Genomic DNA, 21,422 nt, shown 5'->3' on the forward strand with positions numbered 1-21,422 from the left:
AAAGGATATGGGCCAAATCCCTCTTCAAATATATACATACATACATATATTGTATATGCACCATGTATATTGGTATATACATGGTGTATGTATATATATGGTGCATATACATATATATGCATAAAAAGATCGGGGGAAAAATAAACTAATAAATAAATAAGTAAAGAAAATATTATTAGTCCATTGGGACTTAAAATAATTTAAACATGACTCATAAATAAATAAATGAATAAAGTCATTTTGCAGATACTGCTTTGAATTAATTAATCAGATAAAAGCGAAATTAATCAACTATGCAAACTCACACAGAATCAAGATTTAAAGGGTAAAATGGTCAATCCTTTCAATTACTCAAAATACCTTGGACAGTAATATGGAATAATATCATCCATTAATATCATTTGTTTCTTGATTTAATTAATGAGACAAATTATTATCAAAAAGGGTTTCGTTTCCCCCCTTTGATTAATTTCAATAATAAAAGAAAATTCCTCGAATAAAATTAATTTCTACGAAAATTAAAATTACCCTGGGGACTTCATTATCAATTTGAAAAAGTGAGATGTTATCCCAAATGATTTCATAAAAGTTTACCTAGTCCATTCAGGGTACTCAACTGATTTTATTTACTGTACAAGGACTCTAAGTACTTAAAATAAATTACGAGAGGTCAAAAATTAGGTGTTAACAATCACTGGAAAAATAGATGAAACCGCCAAGGAAGCCGAGAAGAATTCCAAGGAATTCCAAAGGCGCTTAAATCAAATTTCTGGGGGCTCCCTTAGTTATAAAAGACCCCGACACAAGGAAATATATTCAGCGGGTAAATCAACCTGAAGCCGCTCCGAAGTTGATTCTGAAGATGTTCAAAATGCTCAACATTCCTGAGTACGATGGGGCAACAGATCCACGGGAGCACATGATGGCGGTAAAAGCCAATGACTTGTAGGAGAAGGAGATTGAGTCGGATCTAATCAAAAAATTCAGTGAGACTCTCACATGGGGGGCTTTGACATGGTACTCCCAACTATCAGATCAATCAATCACTTCCTTTGTTATGCTAGTCGATACATTCATCGAAGCTTACGCCGGTGCAAGAAAGGCAAAAACCATAAAGGCAGACATCTTTCGCATTGCTCAGAGAGAATCGAAACACCTCCGAGACTTCATTTTACTGTTCCAGAAGGAACACATGTTTTTGCCTGCTATACCAGACGAGTGGGCAGCTGAGGCTTTCACTAAGGGATTGAACCCCTTAAGCTCAGATGCTTCCCGAAAGCTCAAACAAAACATCCTGGAGTTCCAGGCTATTAATTTAGAAGACGCGCATAATAAATATGAGTCAAATATCTGGGTGGAGGATGACTTGTTGGGGGATCCCTCGACAAATCCCTCTGTAAACACGGACAAAGGCTTCGAGTCGAACCGAATTCATCGAAGAATCGTTTATAACCTCACCCACCTCCAAAAATGACCAGTGGTAGGTTAGGCTACCGATCGTTGGAGACACCTAATACAAATAACAAAAAGAACCCCGAGAAGAACGGTTGTAGGCTGCAGCCTAAGCACAATCTTTCTAAGGCCTCTTCAAAGAGTACAGAGAATCCTAAACTCGCAAACTAAAACTTCAGCTTCAATGAAGCTCAAGTGGTGGTCGTTTTGAAGTCCCATATGTCGTCACGCCCTCCTAAATCATTGCGGTCAGATCCCAGTACTTGGGATCAAATGGTTTGGTGCCAGTTCCATGGAACCCCAGGAATAAAACTATAGACTGCAGACGCCTCCGAGAGGAGGTAGCTAACATGCTAGCAAGGGGCCGTCTTTGGGAGTATCTTTGTTACACCTCATAGCTTTGTACGTTGACATTCGTCGTTTATTAGTCATCCTAATCTTGGACATAGAGATTACCTTTAAGGTTTTATGGGATTAGATATGTTCATTTTGCGTATACGAGGGCTTAAGTTCATGTTTAGTATATGTTGAAAGGATTGGAGGCTAAATGAATCGACGAGAATACTTTTCGATGAAAGTTGGAATTTACGGTTGGATTTACGGACCGTAAAATTGATGGACCCCCACCGTATAATTGTCAAAGTAGGGGGAGTTATTTTGTTGGTGATTGCGATCCAAATGTACGAATCGTATATTATTTACGGTCCGTATATTGGACCGTATATTTGAGGCGGTGGCAGCCTACTTTTGTATATACTTTCTACCCTTGTTCATTTAAGCTCATTTCAATATTTCTCCAAGTCCATGTAAGCTCTGAAACACTCTCCTAAACATATTTAACTAATCCCTAAGAGAAATCAAAGATCAAAGGTGCTTTTCAAGACCTAGTTAGGTACTGAATGCTAGTAGTCCTTCTTGTGGTTGATTTGGAAAGATCTTAAAGGTGAAGAAACCTCTATCTTGAATTGTTGTTGAAATTTGGAGGCAAGTTACTACTCCATCTTCATGTTTATGATGTTATCTAGCTCTTATACAACTTGTTAGATGAAGGAATTGTAAGAGAAAAGCTTAAACTTGCCCTGGAATATAAGTTGAGTTGTGAACTGATCTTGATCATGTTGTTGTTGTGTTATTAGGATGATTTCCATTTATATCGATAGTATTTGATGTTTTTAAGATATTGTTGAGTTTATACTTCATGAATGAGAAGAAGGGAAGTGTATATCATTCTTGTATATTAGGGTATTTGAAAGTTGATTGACGTGTATCCTTGTACGATTGTTAAAGGAAGTATAAGAGGTTCATATGAGATGTTAGTTGTTGTTGTCATGTTATGGCTGGAATTCTATGGTAAATGAGTAGTAGGTGATGGTGTTATCATGTTGTCATGATTTTGCTACATAGACATGAAAAGGGAGAGAGTGTAAACAACCATTTACGAAGTATATTTTGGATTATTTGTTTTGTAACTTAGGAATACTTGTTGAAGTAAGTTTAATAAACGTATGTAAACTTGTTGTAGTTGTTTTTGGCTGATGCATATGTTATTATGACTAAGGGATAAAGGGAGATGTTGCCTGTTTTATTGGAATCGAGTTATCAGCTGATATACTAGCGCCATCTTAGTTATGTATGCATCCCTTTATTATAGGATTGACTCGCTAATTGTAATAAGCTCATTGTTGGATTGCTTGGACGACTTGAGATATGTTAAGGCTAACTTTCCTTCTTTTGTCATGATCCTTTTGAACGAAACGTAAACGTAAAACTACTCCATAATGACTCTATTCTTAGAAGCTAGGCATGTTCCATGTTGATTCATGTTCCACAATGTTGTTTTCAGCAAGTCTTTCTTCAAATTTAGTATGATTGATAGAGTTACTTATTGATAAAAATGTTGTCTCATAATGATGTTTGGAGGTGCAATGACCTTATGTCACTCCGACAGATTCAAGAAGTACTTTTATCATATTCATGCATTTCATTTTTATATGAGAAAAGACATCATTTGACCCTTGAACTTGGCACGAAAACTCAGTTTGACAACTAAACTTAACTTGTATTTATTTACCCCCCTTAACAACTTTTATCTTAATTAAATACAACCCCAAATGCTGACGTGGCAAAAAAAAGCAAAAAAAAAATTAAGAGAGTGAAAAATATAAAAAGGTGGGCTCGCTGATATACATATATATATATATATATATATATATAATGAAAAAATAAAATAAAAATAATATATAATTAAAATAAAATCAAAATGCACCCTCTTCTTCACCAAACAACCCCGCCCCCACCACTGTCTTCTTCTTCACAACCCCCCACCCCACCCCCACAGCCCCACCCCCTCTTCTTCACCCCACAGCCCCGCTCCCACCACCTTCTTCTTCTTCACGGCCCCCACCCCACGCCACACCCCTCCCCCACCACCTTCGTCTTCTTCACAACCCCCACCCCACGCCACAGCCCCGCCCCCACCAGCTTCCTCCTCCTTCTTATTCTTCACAAATTCCTTTTTCTCTCTATATTCTCATCATTCTTTTCTTACCATTTTCACCATTTTTTGGTTTCTTGATTTTAATTTTTGTTTTCTTTCAAAAATAAAGTTATGGAATAATGATTATGGAAGAAATAGGGTTGCTAATAATAATAATAATAATAGCCAATAATAACAACCAAAATAACCAATTTGGATGAATTTAAGAAGGAATGGGATGAAATTTGGTGGGGTGATGATGGTGGTGGTGGTGGGTGTGGGTTAAAGATGTGGGTGTTGTTCTTATGGGTGGTTATTCACAATACTAAAACAGACGATGATGTGTGCACGTTCCGCTAACTTATAGAGGTGTAGAAGCGACTAGTTCGCAGTATCACTGAAGATGTTACTTCTTTCCAATTTGAATCCTGTTACAAATTGTGGAACACAAGCAGTCACTTTTCCATCTTCACTTAATTTAGCTTGGATGCTGTAAAATTTGGTCAAATCTGGTAAACCATTCAAACATGTCCAAGTAAGAAACATTACAGAGTTGGGTCTCCATGTTCTGTGTTAATTAAGGGGAATAACAATCACATATCATGAGCTTATATGAGAGTGTGTGTGTGGCGGCGGCAGCGGAGGTGTGGCGACAGGGGGGAGAAAAATAAAGAGAGGGGTTGATAATTTTTGACATGGCAATAACGTGGTGAGAATGACGAACTGTGGATTGTTCAATCATGGCGGCGTCGGCGGCGGTGTGGCGGCGGCGGAGGTGTGGCGGCAGCGGAAGAAAGAGAAAAAGGGGAAAGAAGAAGAAAGAGAAAAAATAATAAAAGAAAAGCAAAAAATGAAGGGGTAGTAATATTTGACATGGCAATGATGTGGCAACGACATGACAACGATGTGGCAATACCGTGGCGCAAGTGTAATACACTTCCCATTGTGAGAGTGGTATTATTTTTTCAGAGTGGTAAATAATTGAAATGAAAGTTGTTAGGGGGATAAATAAATACAAGTTAAGTTTAGTTGCCAAACTGAGTTTTCGTGCCAAGTTCAAGGGTCAAATGATGTCTTTTCTCTTTTTATATATATGTACAGACCTATTACCCCTCAGGCGTTATACAAGCGTACTCCCTCCATTTTAATTTATGCGAACCCATTTGACTGGCCACGACATTTAAGAAAGAGTGAAGATTTTTAAAACTTGTGGTTCAAAATAAGTCTTTAATATTTGTGTGGCTGTAAATCACTTCATAAAGTGAATTTATTTCCAAATTAGGAAAGAGTTCATTTATTTTGGCACAGACTAAAAAGAAAATAGGTTTACATAAATTGAAACTGAGGGAGTATTATATATTGTATATATGTATGGGGTGTGAGGTATGGGAAAGGTGGCAGCGTTATATACGCACTACCACCTGATCAGCTGGTCACATGATGATGATGGTGATGATGATGATGCCCACAGAGGCCGATATGATACGACAAAAATGCCCACAAAGGATTGACAGGCGTTATGTACGCATATATATGTAGGACCCTTGTGTATGCATACACATAAATGCATATCATTGGCCCACAGTGGCAGTTCAGATGTACAAGTTGATTCTCTCATGTCTCGTGTTACTTTCATGTCTTTATTATGCTGTTTCCCATGCCTTACATACTCGGTACATTATTCGTACTGAAGTTCCTTTAACTGGGGACGCTGCATTTCATGCCCTCAGGTCTTGATATACAGGTTAACGGCTCTCCCAATATGACATCAGCTCAGCAGACAGTGTTGTTGCACTCCACTTGCTCCGGAGTTTCATTATGAGTCAACATGGATATATATATATGCATATGCATGGGTATGGTGGGGCCCTGTCCTGACCACGTTATGACATGTACTCCAGTAGAGGCATGTAGATAGTTATGTACAATTAGATGTTGTATGGTTTTGTTGCCCCGTAAAGTATGTCCCAACTTATTTATGTAGTTTTGTCCTTTCAGACTTGTCTCATTTCAGTTTATTAATTTTGTGAATCAGCAGGTTATCTCATGCTCTAATGGCCCACCTATGCTTATGATTATATTACGGATGTATTTCTAGTGGTACTCAACAAGTAAGGCCAGGTGCCCATCATGTCCCTCCAGTTTGGTCGTGATAATCTGCGTGAAAGGGTGAGAAATAACTATGGTAGAGCTGAGTCAGCCGAAGAGAAAGGTGCACCCGGCGCTCCTCCGCATGTCATCAAAGATGAGTATGGGAAGGATTTGAGTTTATATAGGGAAAGGAGACCTTTGAATTCCCTTGAAACGAGGCATCACCAGTCATTACGAAGCGTCAATCGATGCCGCCTTTCGTGAATAGTGACGTTTCTGGTGATTGGCGCGTCAATTGAAGTGATTGAACGTCTTCGGTTCCACCACAATCAGATCAAGTTTGAACCTCTTCCACTTTTCGGTCACGACTGTTTGAATCCCGAAAAGTGGGAGTGGGGGGGGGGGGACTATCTGTATCGGGCTAAATTTGTATAACACAGCTGGACCAATGCCATTAAGACACGTGACAAAAGGGATAAGTCAAGAATGAGTCAACACACATCTTTATCGGAGATGGCCTCATTGTACCGAAGGTACCGCTAGGTCCAGAAGACCGTTGGAATAGCTCTGGAAGAGAGCTCAACTGACTGCGGTTACAAATTGTGTTGAGTGTTACCCGAATGGTGTTATTAGGCTTAATGATCCTCTTTATTGCTTATTATTATTACACAGTTAATGTTCATTATAGGTAGGGGCGCAATACTTGGAATATGTACCCCTAGCTCCTAGTATTAATAGGGATTATCATTCCCATTGTAAGGACGAAATTCAAGAGAATACAAACATACACTACACAATTGTTCCATTTTAAGTTTATCTTTACTTTATTGCGGTTCCGATCAGGAGCTTAGCCGGAGGAATAAGCATCAGGTTCTATCAAGGCTCATGTTTTTCTTACCTTTACTTTGCTTACATTTCGTTTATATCAATTAGGCTTGCATATTATATTGTTTTACTGGCCATTTTGATCCACGTGTCCTTGACTACGAACATAAATTCAACTGAACTGTTTTCGGATAAACAATACTATGCTTCTAAGGAAACACTATATTGATTGAATCTTTGTACACTTTTTAAAAAATACTACTTTCCTTCGATGATAATTTCATGATATGCATGTGGCTAGAAAAAGAAGGATATGAGTCTTTAATAAAAAAGATTATACATATCCAATTCATTTATACAATTACTGACTATAATAATGATCGACAATCAAATCATTCAAATAGACATACGATTCATCCATTTGAGTTTGTACCTTTTCCTTTCATTTTTAGAATTACGCATAACTTGTTTAGATTGTATTTTCTATTGTTTTAAGTAGTCTATGCTGATTAACATGAGATACACGTGCAACTCACTTGTCCAACGACATAGGAATAAGGTATAGAAACGCCCCTAAACTATGCAGAATTGCCAACTACACACCTAAACTATGTGGGGGCCTATGACCCCCCCCCCCCCCCCCCCACCAAAACCAAAAAAAAAAAATCGCATTATTTAACCCCTTAAACTTATTTTTTTTGTTTTAGTAGCCCTAACTAATTACCTAATAAAGAAAATAAATTAAATCACAATATGTGCAAATACACAATTATTCTAAAGTTAAAAAAGTCTTAATATCCTTTTTCATTTAATTCTTTCAAACTCAAACGATGCGACCTTCATCAAGTGATTTAGAAAAAATAAAAATAAAAGAAGAGACGAAGATCATGACAATGGGAGCAAGAGGATGAAGGGTTTGAGAGAGGATGAAAGATGGGTCGTTCGAGTTTGAAAGAATTAAATAATAAAAAGGTTTTCAGACATTTTTCTAAGTTTATAATAAGCGCGTGTTTGCACGTATTGTGTTTTTAGTTATTTTTTAATGTAATTAATGAAGCGGTAAATAATACAAAAAAATAAATTCAAAAGGGTAAATAATATGGAAAAAATAAAAACTCAGGCTTCATCACACATTCACATAGAGCCCGTTTGGATTGGCTTATAAGTTGCTTATAAACTGTTTTTCAGCTTTTTTGAGTGTTTGGCTGGCTAACTTAAAGTCATTTTGTGCTTAAAATAAGCTCAAAAAAATAATTGAGCCCATTTGACTTAGCTTATCTAAAGCAGTTTATAAGCTGAAAACAGCTTATAAGCCATAAAAAAATAAGTTAGACTACCCCAACTTATTGTTTTTAGCTTATAAGCTGCAAACAACTTATAGGCATAAGCCCATCCAAACAGGCTCATAGTCTAGGTTTGTAATGGAGTGCATAATTTCTCTCATGCAAAAATGTTTCAATTAGACACATTTTGCTGACATGGCAAAACATATGAGTTTCACTCTCTTTGCGCGCGTACGATGTTTGGAAAATGGTTAATTTTTTTTTTTCTCTTTTCCATTTTTTACTTTTCCACTTGTTTTGGTTGAAGATCAACCATCTCGCCGGAAATCTCCATGGGTGGTGACAAGTACTTCAAATTGGAAAATTATGATAAGTTTAGAGGGTTGCATATGTATTTGTAAACACACATGCACGTTGAATCTCAACTGTCCAAAGACTAAGTAGGTGTTTGGAGTTAAAAATTGAGTTGTATTTGGTTATAATTTTTTGCAAAAATTATTTAGAATAATGTTAATGCTTGGATATGTAAATTGTCAACTACACACCTAAACTACGTGGGTTCCTATGACCCACCCTCTCCCTGCCCCCAAAAAAAATTTATTTTTTTCGTATTATTTACCCCTCACTATTTACCTAATAAAGAAAATAAATTAAATCACAGTATGTGCAAATTAAGCCTGTTAAACGGTTTCGGTTAAATCGGTAACAGAAACCGGACCCGGTATACCAGTTATGCAGTTGCGAAAATCGTGTTATACCAGATCGGTTACAGTTTTAATTTTGGCTAACCGGTTAACTCAAACCGGTTGGTTAACCGGTCAAAATTTACATTTTTTTTTTTAAATCTGGGCATTGTGACCGTTATTGGGCCGTTGCCCAACGGTCCAATTTTATTTTTTGGCCGTTGGCAACGGCCTAAAACCCCAATTTTAGGACCCCCCCTACAACCCCAAACTTTTACTTTTAACACTTTAACCCCTTTCCCACTCCTATATAAATCCCTCTCCATTTTATTTTCATCCACACCAATTTTCTCTTCTCAAATCTCAAATTCTCTCAATTATTAGCTACTTTAAAATTACAAGTTCTCTCAAATCCTCAATTATTAGCTATTTTATATTTTACAACTATACAAAAACAAAGTGTTGGTGGAGTTGGTGGAGTTGGTGGATTTGCAAGTCTAACCGCTTTCAATTCAACATTTTTTTTGGCGGAATTTATTTCGGCAATTTGGTACCTTCGTTCCAACTCTATTTTTAATTTTTCGCAATTTATTTTCTTGCAATTTATTTTCTTGCGATTTTATTTGCTTGCGATTTAGTTATGTCTAAGAGAGTTAGAAGAGGCGGTGCTAGTCGGGGGGTGGAGAGAATTATGGAGGAAACATTTGTGCCGGAAATGGAAGTGTATATGATGGGTCAAGTTGACATTACTCCAAATAATCCAATTTTAGAATATGAACAATTATAACACGGATTTGGCCCAAACTATAATGAAATTATTGATGATGAAGATGACGAAATACAATCACCGGAAAGTCCGATAGGAGATAGTGATACATAACAAGGACAACAACCACAAGAGTCCCAAACACAACAAAAAACGACGAAAACTCCTACGTCAACCTCTAAAGTTTGGAATTTTATGACTCGAGATAGGGAGAAAGAATTAGCCTTATGTAAAAAAGCATTTCAATTCAAGTGTAAGAACAATTAGTCTGGGGGAACGAGACACTAAGCAATCGTTTAAGGACTACACATCCGGACGTTTGGGTAGAGGGGATGGGTTCCGTAGGGGGTACTCAACGAACAATAGACCCACATACCGAAAAATATTTTGGTTACAACAAAAAGAAAGATCGTATAGAGATAGCTAAAATGGTAGCTTATGATTCTTTACCATTTTCCTTTCCTTCGGTGGTGGGTTTTGTTACTTATATTCAACATAGTTATAATCCGACGTTTGAGGGTATTCCTAGAAGTACTTGTAGAGCGGATATTATTGAGTTATATAAAAAATACAGATTTTATTTGCATCATTTACTTAATTCTTTAAATTGTAATATTTCCCTTACAGCTGATATTGGTCTTAGTCTTAATAAGTTAGAACTTTTTGCTATTACATGTCATTGGATAGATGATAATTGGGTCATGCAAAAAAGAATTATAGTTTATTTATACAATGAAGGTAAGGGTCATCATGAGGGTAAATTTTTAGTTGATGGAATGACAACTATTATGAATTTTTTTAACATTTACAAAAAAAAAAAAAACAGTTTGTATTGGTTTAGATAATGCTACTAACAACACAAGAGCGGTTGGCCTTATAAAACGGGAATTAAAACCTCCACTAGCGGATATTTTTCATGTAAGATGTAGTTGTCACATTTTAAACTTGATTGTTAGAGATAGCCTTTCCTTATTTGATGATTCTATTCAAACGGTTAGAGATGTGGTTGCTTTTCTTTTTTGTAATTTAAGTAAGGCTAAAATGAGAGATTTTAGAAATCAATGTGAGAGTCTTGGTCTTAGACCTAGGAAAATTCAAGTTGAAGTTAATATTAGGTGGAACTACACTTACATTATGTTGCAACAAGCATATGAATATAGGATTGCCATATAAAAAATAATCACAACAATCACAATAAAGAGGTTTCAGAGTGGTTATTTGATAGCGATTGGGAAGACGTTTTGGAATGTAAAGAACTTTTAGAATATTTTTATAATGCTACTCTTGTTTTTTCTAGACAATTTGATCCCGCGGTTACCGGAATTTTAGCATACTTGACAGAAATAGCTAGAGTTTTATTTGAGTATAAGGAAAAATCGGGTTGCCAAGCGACTATTCATTCTATGAGGGAAAAATTTAAGAAGTATTATTTTCCCATACCAACTTTATTCATATTGGGTTCTATTTTAAATCCTTGTCTTAAAATTCCTTTTACCTCTCAATTGGTTAAACAAATTTATGAATATTTAGAAATTACCACCGAGGAACCATCACAATTTGAGGCCCAGAGAGCCATAGATAGTGAGCTTAGAAAAGTTTTTTGAATATTATTCTAAGTTGGAAGAAAGTGTTGCTCCCAAACCTCCACCACCTAGTACTTCTACTTCTCAAAATAAAGGAAAAGGCATATCGAGTTTAGGTGTTTTTTCAGAGAATGTCTTCTTCTACTACTCAAAGTACTGCAAACTTTGATGATCATAACTTTTATTTGACGCAGCCATTGGTGAAAATGACCATGACCGAAGTGGACGTATTAGGATGGTGGAAGAAATTCAAGGCGAATTATTCGGTACCTGCAATAATGGCTCGGGATATACTTAATGTTCAAATATCATCCGTGGCCTTGGAAAGTGCATTTAGCCAAGGAAGACAACAAATTGGAGATCATAGATACTCCTTGTCCGGATTTAACTTGCAAGTACTAGTTTGCATTCGCGGTTGGATTCGATCGGAGCAGCGCAACCAAAGGCTAGAGGCGAGGCAAGGCGAAAAGGACGAGATTGAATTTTTAATAGCAAGTGAAGCGGACCAATTTGAAGACATGGAAGATATCCCAATGGAAGAATATAATGTAGAAGAACTTAGCGAAATGGTGTTTACAATGTAATTTTATTCTTGTACAACTCATGTATTATTTGCAACTTAAAAAAAATTACAACTTGCAAATAAATGTTATCCATTAATGAATAAAAATTATGTCTCATTGAGCTTTGTTCTATTTACTTGTGTTCATATTCCTACTTATATTAAGTTAAGAAAATACCTACAATATACTTAGAATATACTTATAATATACATCTACTTAAATTAAAAATAGAAAGTTATAATTATATATAGGCTTAATACCTAGATGGACCCTTAAACTTGGCATGTTTTGTAAGATAGGCATATAAACTTATAAGGTGACCAGATAGACACTTAAACTTACTCAAAGTGTATTTTTCAAGTTTTTCAGTTGTTTTGAAAACAAAAACTATATTTTTCAAATACTCACAATTTTCATGGCCAAACAAGCCCTAAATATATCACAATTTTTTTTTTAAAATGCAAAAATAAGGCAAACGCATATACATGAGACTATAAATGTGCACTTAAACCAATAAATACTCGCTAATCGCAATTTTGCAGCTTTCAATTAACTCGGTTTTTTTTTTACACTTGAATAATTAAAAAACAATAACTTTAACCAATAAAAATCCTTAAAAAAAAGAAATTTCAAATTAAGAAATTTCTTTTTTTTTAAGGATTTTCTTCTCGGCTTTACAGTTTTCTTAATTTGAAATTTCTTTTACACTTGAAATACTGAACTTAGAAATTTCTTAATTTGAAATTTCTTTTTTTAAGGATTTTTATTGGTTAAAGTTATTATTTTTTAATTATTCAAGTGTAAAAAAAAAAATCCGAGTTAATTGAAAGCTGCAAAATTGCGATTAGCGAGTATTTATTGGTTTAAGTGCACATTTATAGTCTCATGTATATGCGTTTGCCTTATTTTTGCATTTTAAAAAAAAAATATTTTGTGATATATTTAGGGCTTGTTTGGCCATGAAAATTGTGAGTGTTTGAAAAATATAGTTTTTGTTTTCAAAAAAACTGAAAAACTTGAAAAATACACTTTGAGTAAGTTTAAGTGTCTATCTGGTCACCTTATAAGTTTATATGTCTATCTTACAAAACATGCCAAGTTTAAGGGTCCATCTAGGTATTAAGCCTTATATATATTTATAAATATACAATCTTGAATTTTATAATACTCATGAGTTATTAGTAAATATAAATATATATACATATAATACAAACATAACTTAAGATATGTGTGTGTATATATATATATATGTGTGTGTATATATATATATACACACAAACACATATACACACAGTGTCTGTGTGTGTATGTGTGTGTATATGTGTGTGTGTGTGTAACGTAATTAAGCAAAAAAATAAAATAAAAATACTCTTAAGGGCTAACCGGTTTTCGATTTTTACTATATATGTGTGTGTGTGTATGTGTCTATATATATATATATACACACACACACACTTTATAGTAACATAACATAACATAATTTATGTGTAAAATACATAATTAAACAAAAAAATAAAATAAAAATAAGCTTAAGGGCTAACCAGTTTCCGGTTTTTACCAAGCCTACCAGTTCCAGTCCGGTTAGAGCTTTTCTAATGGCTAACCGGAACCGGTTAACCGGTAATCGGTAAACTATACCGGTCGGGAAACCGGTAACCGGTCGGTTAGCCCAGTTAACAGGCTTACTGCAAATACATGATTATTCTAAACTAAAAAGAAGTCTTAATATCCTTTTTCATTTAATTATTTCAAACTCAAACGATCGGACCCTCATCAAGTGATTCAAAAAAAAAAAAAAAAAAGAAGAAGAGGTAGAGACTGTGACAGTGAAAGAAAGAGAACAAAGGGTTTGAGAGAGGATGAAAGACAAGTGGTTCGAGTTTGAAAGAACTAAATGAAAAAAACATTTAAGACTTTTTTTTAGGTTTAGAATAAACGCGTGTTTGTACATATTATGTTTTTAGTTATTTTTTTTTATATAATTAGTGAAGCAATAAATAATAAAAAATAAATTCAAAAAGGTAAATAATATGAAAAAAATAAACTCAGGCGTCATCACACATTCACAAAGTTTAGGTTTGTAATGAAGTACATAATTTCGCCATAATTTAAGGCTATTCCTCTGCCTCAATAAAATAATTAGTCTAAACTCCGTACGTGTGGAAGCCACATGGTAAGATCAAAGGGCATCCAATTAGACGGCCAAGTTGCCACTATTCTGGGAGTCGGGCCATACCATACCATTCTTCAAAAACGACATGCTTTTGTTCGGTCATCATCATTTTGCTGTCAATGTCAATAAAAGGTGTTTTCTCCGTCTCAAAAAATTATCCTTTTTTAAAAAATTTATCTCAAAAATTATTTTATTTTTATATTTAAAAATAATTTAATTTTATGAAATAATTTACTATATATAATTATTTAAAATTTATTTTGGACTATATATTTCAAAATATATTTTTTATTTTTTAAATTTTATATCAAGTTAAAAGAGTACAATTTTTTTTAGGGCGGAGGGAGTAGCAACTTTATTGGTCAGGTATGTGTCCATTTTCATGCCACGATTGTGAAAAACAATTGGGTTTTGAGAGAGAAGTGGGGATACAAGCTAAAGGCGACATAAAAAAATTCTCATTATTTTAATAGGAATCTTTTATAGCCTTAATGCGTTCACATTTGGTTTTAAAGATGTTTCCTTACGAAATGACCTGGCTACCCTCTATATGCTATATGTCATTTTAGACTTATACATACTACCTCCCGTTCATAATAAGAGTTCATTTAGCCCTTTTATTATGATTCAAAATAACCGTACACTTAATAATCAAAAACGAGTTTCCTTTTTTTTTTTCTTTTGATTTTTCCTGATTAAGTGTTAAGTGACCAAATCCTATTGTGTCAAGTTAATAGTAATATGTAAAATTTTAATTAAGAATAATTTAGTCAAAATACTTATTTTTATCTAAAAATTAATACTTTCTTAAGGGGTGTGCTGAAAGCTAAGTGAACACTTATTTTGAATTGGAGGGAGTAGTTTCTTAAATTTATCAGTAATTATTATTTAGACACTTAAACTACGGTTAGTTCTAACTGATCATCTACACATGATAAAATATTTTTATCAAATACTTTTGGTTAAATTTTTAAAAAAGAATTGCGCATGTTCTCAAGCATCGATTATATAGTTAAGTTAATCACATAAAATATATTACCTCATTTAATTTTACACGTCATTCTCAATTAGAATAAATCTAATGTTTCAGCCCAATTCTCAGGTATGTTGTTGTAGTTATTGTTGTAAGCCTAATTTGTATAATTAAAGGAGCTTGACATATTTTAAATGGTTAGCTTATCTACGTAATAGACACTTGAGGAATACATATAAATTTTTTCTAAAATTTAAACCAAAAATATCTAATTTATATATTTAAGTGCTCAAGTGAAACGCACTGTAATTCGAGTATCTATATGAAATTTAGCTTAAACGTGATTTATGTAGCTTAACGATTTATGAACAATGAATTGTTCCCTTGAGGACGGTCGCACCAAGGGCATATTAGTCATTGAATTAAATAATTTAAAAGTCCGCCTTGATGGCGATGGAGTCCACGATTCACAAAAATCCAAAATTCCTGCAAAATATTCAATGGCACTCACTCACCAACCATACGACGTATCCATTTAAGATTAAAAAAACCATTGCATTACATAACACTAAATGAAACCAATCTCAGCCGTTTAATTCATAACTCAATCTTACCCACACGATCATCCTAATCTAACGGTCTACATTCACCCTCTAGAACCTTCTCTTCCTTCAAATATAGTACTTAAAATCATTTTCATTTCACTTCATTTCATTTCAGTGCTTGTGGTTTGCTCGTGCCGTTCTATTTCTCTCTCTAGGGTTTAACATTTTGCTTCTTCAGGTTAATGCAGCTTTATTTCTGTTTTAATTTTAATTTTTAATTTTATGTATTTCGTTCACCTTTTTTATCGTTGATTAATGTTTTCAATCTCTTTTATGGCCTTGGTATTCTTAACTATGTGTATAGGATCTTTTTAATGTTAATGTGTGTAGATGTTTTTCGCTACGTTTTTAGTTTGATATGTGCGTTATGTTTTTTTTTTTTTTTTAATTATGTACTTCGTTCACTTTTTATGGTTGACTAAAGTTTTTAATCTCTTTTATGGCCTTGATCTTGTGAAATATGTGTATAGATGTATATGTGCACCTATTTACAGAGGCGAATCCTTGATTTTAAAGACTTTATATCTGAACTCTATATGAATTTACTATTAATAAAATTTTGAAGAAAAAAAATGTATATATATATATGTTTCTTTTTTGATGAATGTATATAGATGTTTTAACTATGATTTTAGTTTTACATGAATTTTTTTCATTTTTTTGCTGGATTATGTGCTGCTAACAGAGCGCAGATCCGTAATTTTAAACACTTTATCTGAACTTGATAATGAATTTATGTAGTACTATCAATAAAATTTTCAAGGAAAAATGTATATATAATATGTCTTTTGGATGAATGTATATAGATGTTTTAACTACAATTTTAATTTGACCAGAGGTTTTAGTCTCAACGAACTCTTGTTTATTTACTACTATATCTGATCTTGATAAGAATTTATATATTACTAATAATTATTTTTAAAAATGTGTATAGTCTTTTTTTCGATGAATGTGTATGATCTCTTAGCTTGACCTGAGGTTTTAATGACTATATCTGAACTTGATAATGAATTTATATAGTACTATCAATAAAATTTTCAAGGAAAAATGTCTATATACCCATAAAAGAATATATATATATATATATGTTTTTTCGATGAATTTATGTTCTTTCAACTTCCCTTCTTTAATGCCATTTGTGTTCTTTTTATATGTATGTATTTTATCCACTTTTTAATGGTTGATTAAAGTTTTCAAGCTTCTTTTATGGCCTTGATCTTGTGAAATATGTGTATAGGTGTTTTCCACTGCGTTGTTAGTGTATATGTGAGAGTATCCGTGATTTTAAAGACTATATATGAACTTAATAAAATTTTCAAGAAAAAATGTCTATATATGTTTTTTTCGATGAATCTATATAGAGGCTTTAACTACGATTTTAGTTTTTCTACGAACTCTTTTTTTAATAACCGTGGTGTCGTGGAGTTTCTAGGAACTCTATTTCTTTTCTTTCTAATATGTATCCAGAGTCGGAATAAATCCGTGAAATATGTGTATAGGTGTTTTCCACTGCGTTTCAGTTTGATATGTCAGAGCATTAGGTTTTTGAAACACTTTTTTGCTGGATTATGTGCTCCTAACAGAGGCCGATCCATGATTTGAAAGAATATAACTGGACATATTTGAATTTATATATTATTACTATTATTAAAATGTTAAAGAACAATGTATTTATATGTTTCTTCAATTCGATGAATGTATAGATTTAACTACGATTTTAGTTTGACCAGAGGTTTTGGTTTCTAAAATGTGTCTTGAGTCGGAAAAAGAGGTATATATACTTTTCCTAGCCAAATGCATACTTCAAAAAGTGATGGATCAGCTACCTTTTGACTTCTCTCTGCATAGCAAAAAACGATCTGTTTACACATTTTATTTGTGTTTTTGTTTATTTTGCCTTCTTTAGCTAACTATAGTTATTTATTGCATGTGTAAAAAGGTTTGACTGTTAAGACTTAAGAGTATATGATCGGTTAATATCTTGATGTGTATAGGATTATGAAACTTGGATCAACTATCTTTTGGTTTCTCCATGCAAAGCAATAAATGATCCGTTTGCAAGTTATATATATATATATATAACTACAATGCTTTTGTGACAAGTACATTAGCTGTCTTGACCTAACTATAGTTATGTATTGCAAGTTTAACAAATTTGTATGATCGGTTATATCTTAATGCGTATTTGATTGTGAAACTTGGATCTTATTGTGCTTAAATAACTGTTGTGCAGAACAGTTACTATGGGTAAGTGCTATCCTACCGTGAGCGAGGAGTACCTCAAGGCTGTTGACAAATGTAAAAGGAAACTCAGAGGACTCATTGCTGAGAAGAATTGTGCTCCTATTATGCTCCGTCTTGCGTATGTTCTCTTCAACTGGTTTCATTTGTCCTTTTACTTTTTGCTAATATTTTAAACAGACCAACAAAATTCTTTCAAATTGCTCAATTTACTAAAGAGAAGTAATTTCTCCTCCCGTTAGCACTGTTTTTAATATTTTAATTAGACCTTTCTTATATTAATCATTGTGAAACTATGTTTTAAATAATGGTTGAATGATTAGCTTGACAGTGAATACAATGCATCAGATAAAATGGTATTATGAGTTGTAATTTTTGAGAATTGTGTATAAAAGGATGGTATTACACATTTAGGAATAGGGCTGGCAAATTAGTTAAAAAAAGTATCCCTACATATTGCCCATTAAAAAAATGGGACTTTTAAAAGATGGAGCGAATATGGATATTATTCATATTATCCACTAAAAAATGGATATCCAGTTGGATATGGATAGCCGTTTCTTCCCTTCTCAAAAATAATATGGATAGACATATAATCAATAGCCATCTGTTTGCTTGTTATTTTTCACGAGTTCTAACAAACGATGGATAATATGGAACACTATTATCCGTTGGTTACCCCATTTTTATCTGTGTTAAATATGGGTGGGTCGGATATTTTATCCATCTTTGTTAACCAGTTTTGACCCGCCCATATCCGATTCGACCCTTCTGTTTGCCACTCGTATTTAGGAATATTGCAATAGGAAGTGTCATGTGAATTGAGTGAAAAGTTGGTCCATGGCCTTGAAGATATTTTGTGTTGTCTCAGATGGCACTCTGCTGGTACGTATGATGTGTGTTCCAAAACTGGAGGTCCTTTCGGTACCATGAGGTTCAAAGCTGAACAAGGACATGGAGCAAACAATGGTCTTGACATTGCTCTGAGACTCTTGGAGCCCATTAGGGAGCAGTTTCCTATCCTCTCCCATGCTGATTTCTACCAAGTATGTACTCTTGTATTCATTGTTAGAACTGACATTGTTATTTTATTTGCTTTAACAAAGTGCAGAACTGACTTGTATTTTCTTTTTGGTGTAGTTGGCTGGTGTCGTTGCTGTTGAAGTTACTGGAGGACCTGATGTTCCCTTTCACCCTGGTAGAGAGGTTAGTCAGACCGTTTCTGCAGCATTGTTGCAATATTAATTGACGTGTAATGAATAGTTCTTTCGAATTTGAGTCTTGTTCGGAACTTCTATCAAAGTTTTATGCTTTTGGCAAGTCTTTTCCAATATTATTAGTGAAACATTGCCCTAATGGTATTGGTTAACTATGAAATTATGTTATGTATATGCTTCACTAATGGAAAGGTTTATTGGTTAACTAAGACATTATGATAAGCATATGCTTCACTGCTGAAAAGATTTATGTGTAAAGAACTCCTGCATTATGAATTCTAATTTGATGATTTATACTCTTTATTTTCCTTTTCCTACTTTATGTACAGAAACTTTGTATATTTTTGTATTCAAAATGTGCCATGTTCATTCCTCTCGACCAAGGGATGACAGTCATATTTATACCAACTAGATTCTAATTTTGCAGTTGGTTGTTTGAGAAGTCCATACTGTTTGCTTATTTTGACATGTGTTTTCTTGCTCCATATTTTAATGTTTTGTAAGGGGACTATTCTCTTTTTGCAATTTGTCCTCCTTTAGAATGTTAATGCTGTTCTATGCGTAACTTTGTCATGTCAATATTAAAATTACTCATCTGGTGAAATCTGAATCTATGTTAACATTGCTTTGCCAGGACAAGCCAGAACCACCTGTTGAAGGTCGCTTGCCTGATGCCACCAAGGGTAAGTTCTTCCTTTTCAATTGGTCTCATGAATCATGATAGCTTCATAGAGCAGATTTGATTGCAGAACATTGTGTAGAGGATCACAAGATTCTTTCAATTTGCCTGCCTTGATAATAGTATGTGAACCTAATGCAGGCTGTGATCACTTGAGGGATGTGTTCGTGAAACAAATGGGCCTTTCTGACAAGGATATTGTTGCGCTCTCTGGTGCCCATACCTTGGTTTGTTGCCTGCTTTTACAGTTTAAGCCTATTTGTTGCGAGGTTCTATTCCTACATACTTATTTTCTTAGTTGATATCTTCTCCAGGGAAGGTGCCACAAGGAGCGATCTGGTTTTGAGGGACCTTGGACTGCCAATCCCCTCGTCTTTGACAACTCATACTTTAAGTAAGAATACTGAACAGACAATGTCTTTTTCCAGTTCTCCATTTGTTGGATGCTACTTCAAAAAAAAAGTTCTCCAGTTTTGCAATGCTTTTTAACTGCAAACTGTTATCAGTCCATTTTGTTTATAAAACATTTGTTATCGTCAGGGAACTTTTGAGTGGTGAAAAGGAAGGGCTTCTACAGTTGCCATCAGACAAGGCTCTACTCTGTGATCCTGCTTTCCGTCCCCTTGTTGAGAAATATGCTGCGGTCAGTGTTAATCAACTCTAAATACTATTCATCTAAGTTGTAAATTCCGGCTGTATGACTGATAGGAGCAACTCTTTGCCTATGTCAGGATGAAGATGCCTTCTTTGCTGACTATGCTGAGGCTCACTTGAAGCTCTGTGAATTGGGGTAAGCATATAATTAACTGAAAACTCGTCTATATGTCTGCTTATTCATGACTCATCTGCAATTCTGTTTAAGATATGTGGCTTATGGTGGTTGTGTCTCACCTATGAATTTGTTTTTCAATGCCAGGTTTGCTGAAGCTTAAGATGGTGATTCAGAAGGGTGGGAGTAGTGGCATGTTTTTGTTTATGTTTCACTTTTGAAAAGCTAGCTGGCGTTGTTGGATTTTGTCTTCTTTTGCTGCTCTTACATCATGATATAAATTTGGCAGCTATATTAGACGATTATATTGTCACTCTCTTCCAGCTTAATAAGTTTCTATTTCCTTTTTGATAATTTTTCATTTTGGTACCTTGATATACTTTGCTTAACTTGATGCTTTTAAGTAAAGAAATGAATGGAGTTCTACGCTCCTTCTTATACCCCATTATCCTGTGTAATCTTCACTAAAGAAAGCCGGCCCGGGATCAAAATTACCAATAATTCAACTAGCCCAGAATCGGACAGAGACAAGGAGTAAACATACCTAATCATTTTTTTCGCTTGACCAATTTACACTGAGCTGTTTAGAAAGACCTGATGTTGAGATCATACCTGATGTTTTCCTGTTAAAGTCGTATCGATTTTTCTTAAGCTTACATGCCAACCAAATTGTAATTAAAGGGCATCTACAGTGAATTATAGGGCAGTAGAAACAATATGCTACCAACAACAGACTAGGATTGACTTAAAATTATTAAAGCATTGACACATAATGTATCAACCAGTTTTTTTTATTAATTTTATGGAACTGATAAAGAAAAGATTTTAGGCCAAACTTAACTCAGAAATTAGCCGATGAGGGAGGGAGAAGTCCGGCTTTGGTACCGTGACAAAGAATGAATCTTTGGCATTGGAAACAACCAAACGGGTTAAACTCCCCACACTCGTGGACTTGCGACTCAAGGCATCAGCAACAACATTGACTTTTCCTGGATGATAAAGAATAGAGATGCCATAGTCCTTCAAAAGCTCTATCCATTGGC

General features: G+C 34.3%; 1 protein-coding gene across 2 annotated transcripts; it reads left to right on the top strand.

The window, feature by feature from the left end:
* Positions 1–15,491: 15,491 nt before the first annotated feature.
* On the top strand, positions 15,492–20,733 carry LOC132605927 (L-ascorbate peroxidase 1, cytosolic). 2 transcript variants are annotated; one of them, XM_060319206.1, is made up of 10 exons: positions 15,492–15,651; positions 17,707–17,835; positions 18,586–18,760; positions 18,855–18,920; positions 19,566–19,614; positions 19,752–19,837; positions 19,925–20,004; positions 20,151–20,253; positions 20,342–20,400; positions 20,527–20,733. In XM_060319206.1, the coding sequence occupies exons 2-10, from the start codon at positions 17,717–17,719 to the stop codon at positions 20,540–20,542; spliced, it is 753 nt and encodes a 250-aa protein (XP_060175189.1). In that variant the 5' UTR covers positions 15,492–15,651; positions 17,707–17,716; the 3' UTR covers positions 20,543–20,733. The 2 variants fall into 2 exon arrangements, with proteins under 2 accessions (XP_060175189.1, XP_060175190.1); XM_060319207.1 differs by having other exon boundaries at positions 17,712–17,835.
* Positions 20,734–21,422: the final 689 nt, after the last annotated feature.

Source organism: Lycium barbarum, chromosome 8, assembly GCF_019175385.1.
Source record: "Lycium barbarum isolate Lr01 chromosome 8, ASM1917538v2, whole genome shotgun sequence".
Taxonomy (NCBI): Eukaryota; Viridiplantae; Streptophyta; class Magnoliopsida; order Solanales; family Solanaceae; genus Lycium; species Lycium barbarum.

What these genes read in the sequence shown, in the direction of transcription:
- LOC132605927 (XM_060319206.1), top strand. Translation starts at nt 17,717, where the DNA reads ATGGGTAAGTGCTATCCTACCGTGAGCGAGGAGTACCTCAAGGCTGTT. An exon ending in CTTGCCTGATGCCACCAAGG is followed by an intron (nt 19,615 to 19,751) that starts GTAAGTTCTTCC and finishes AACCTAATGCAG; the next exon opens with GCTGTGATCACTTGAGGGAT. An exon ending in TTGTTGAGAAATATGCTGCG is followed by an intron (nt 20,254 to 20,341) that starts GTCAGTGTTAAT and finishes TGCCTATGTCAG; the next exon opens with GATGAAGATGCCTTCTTTGC.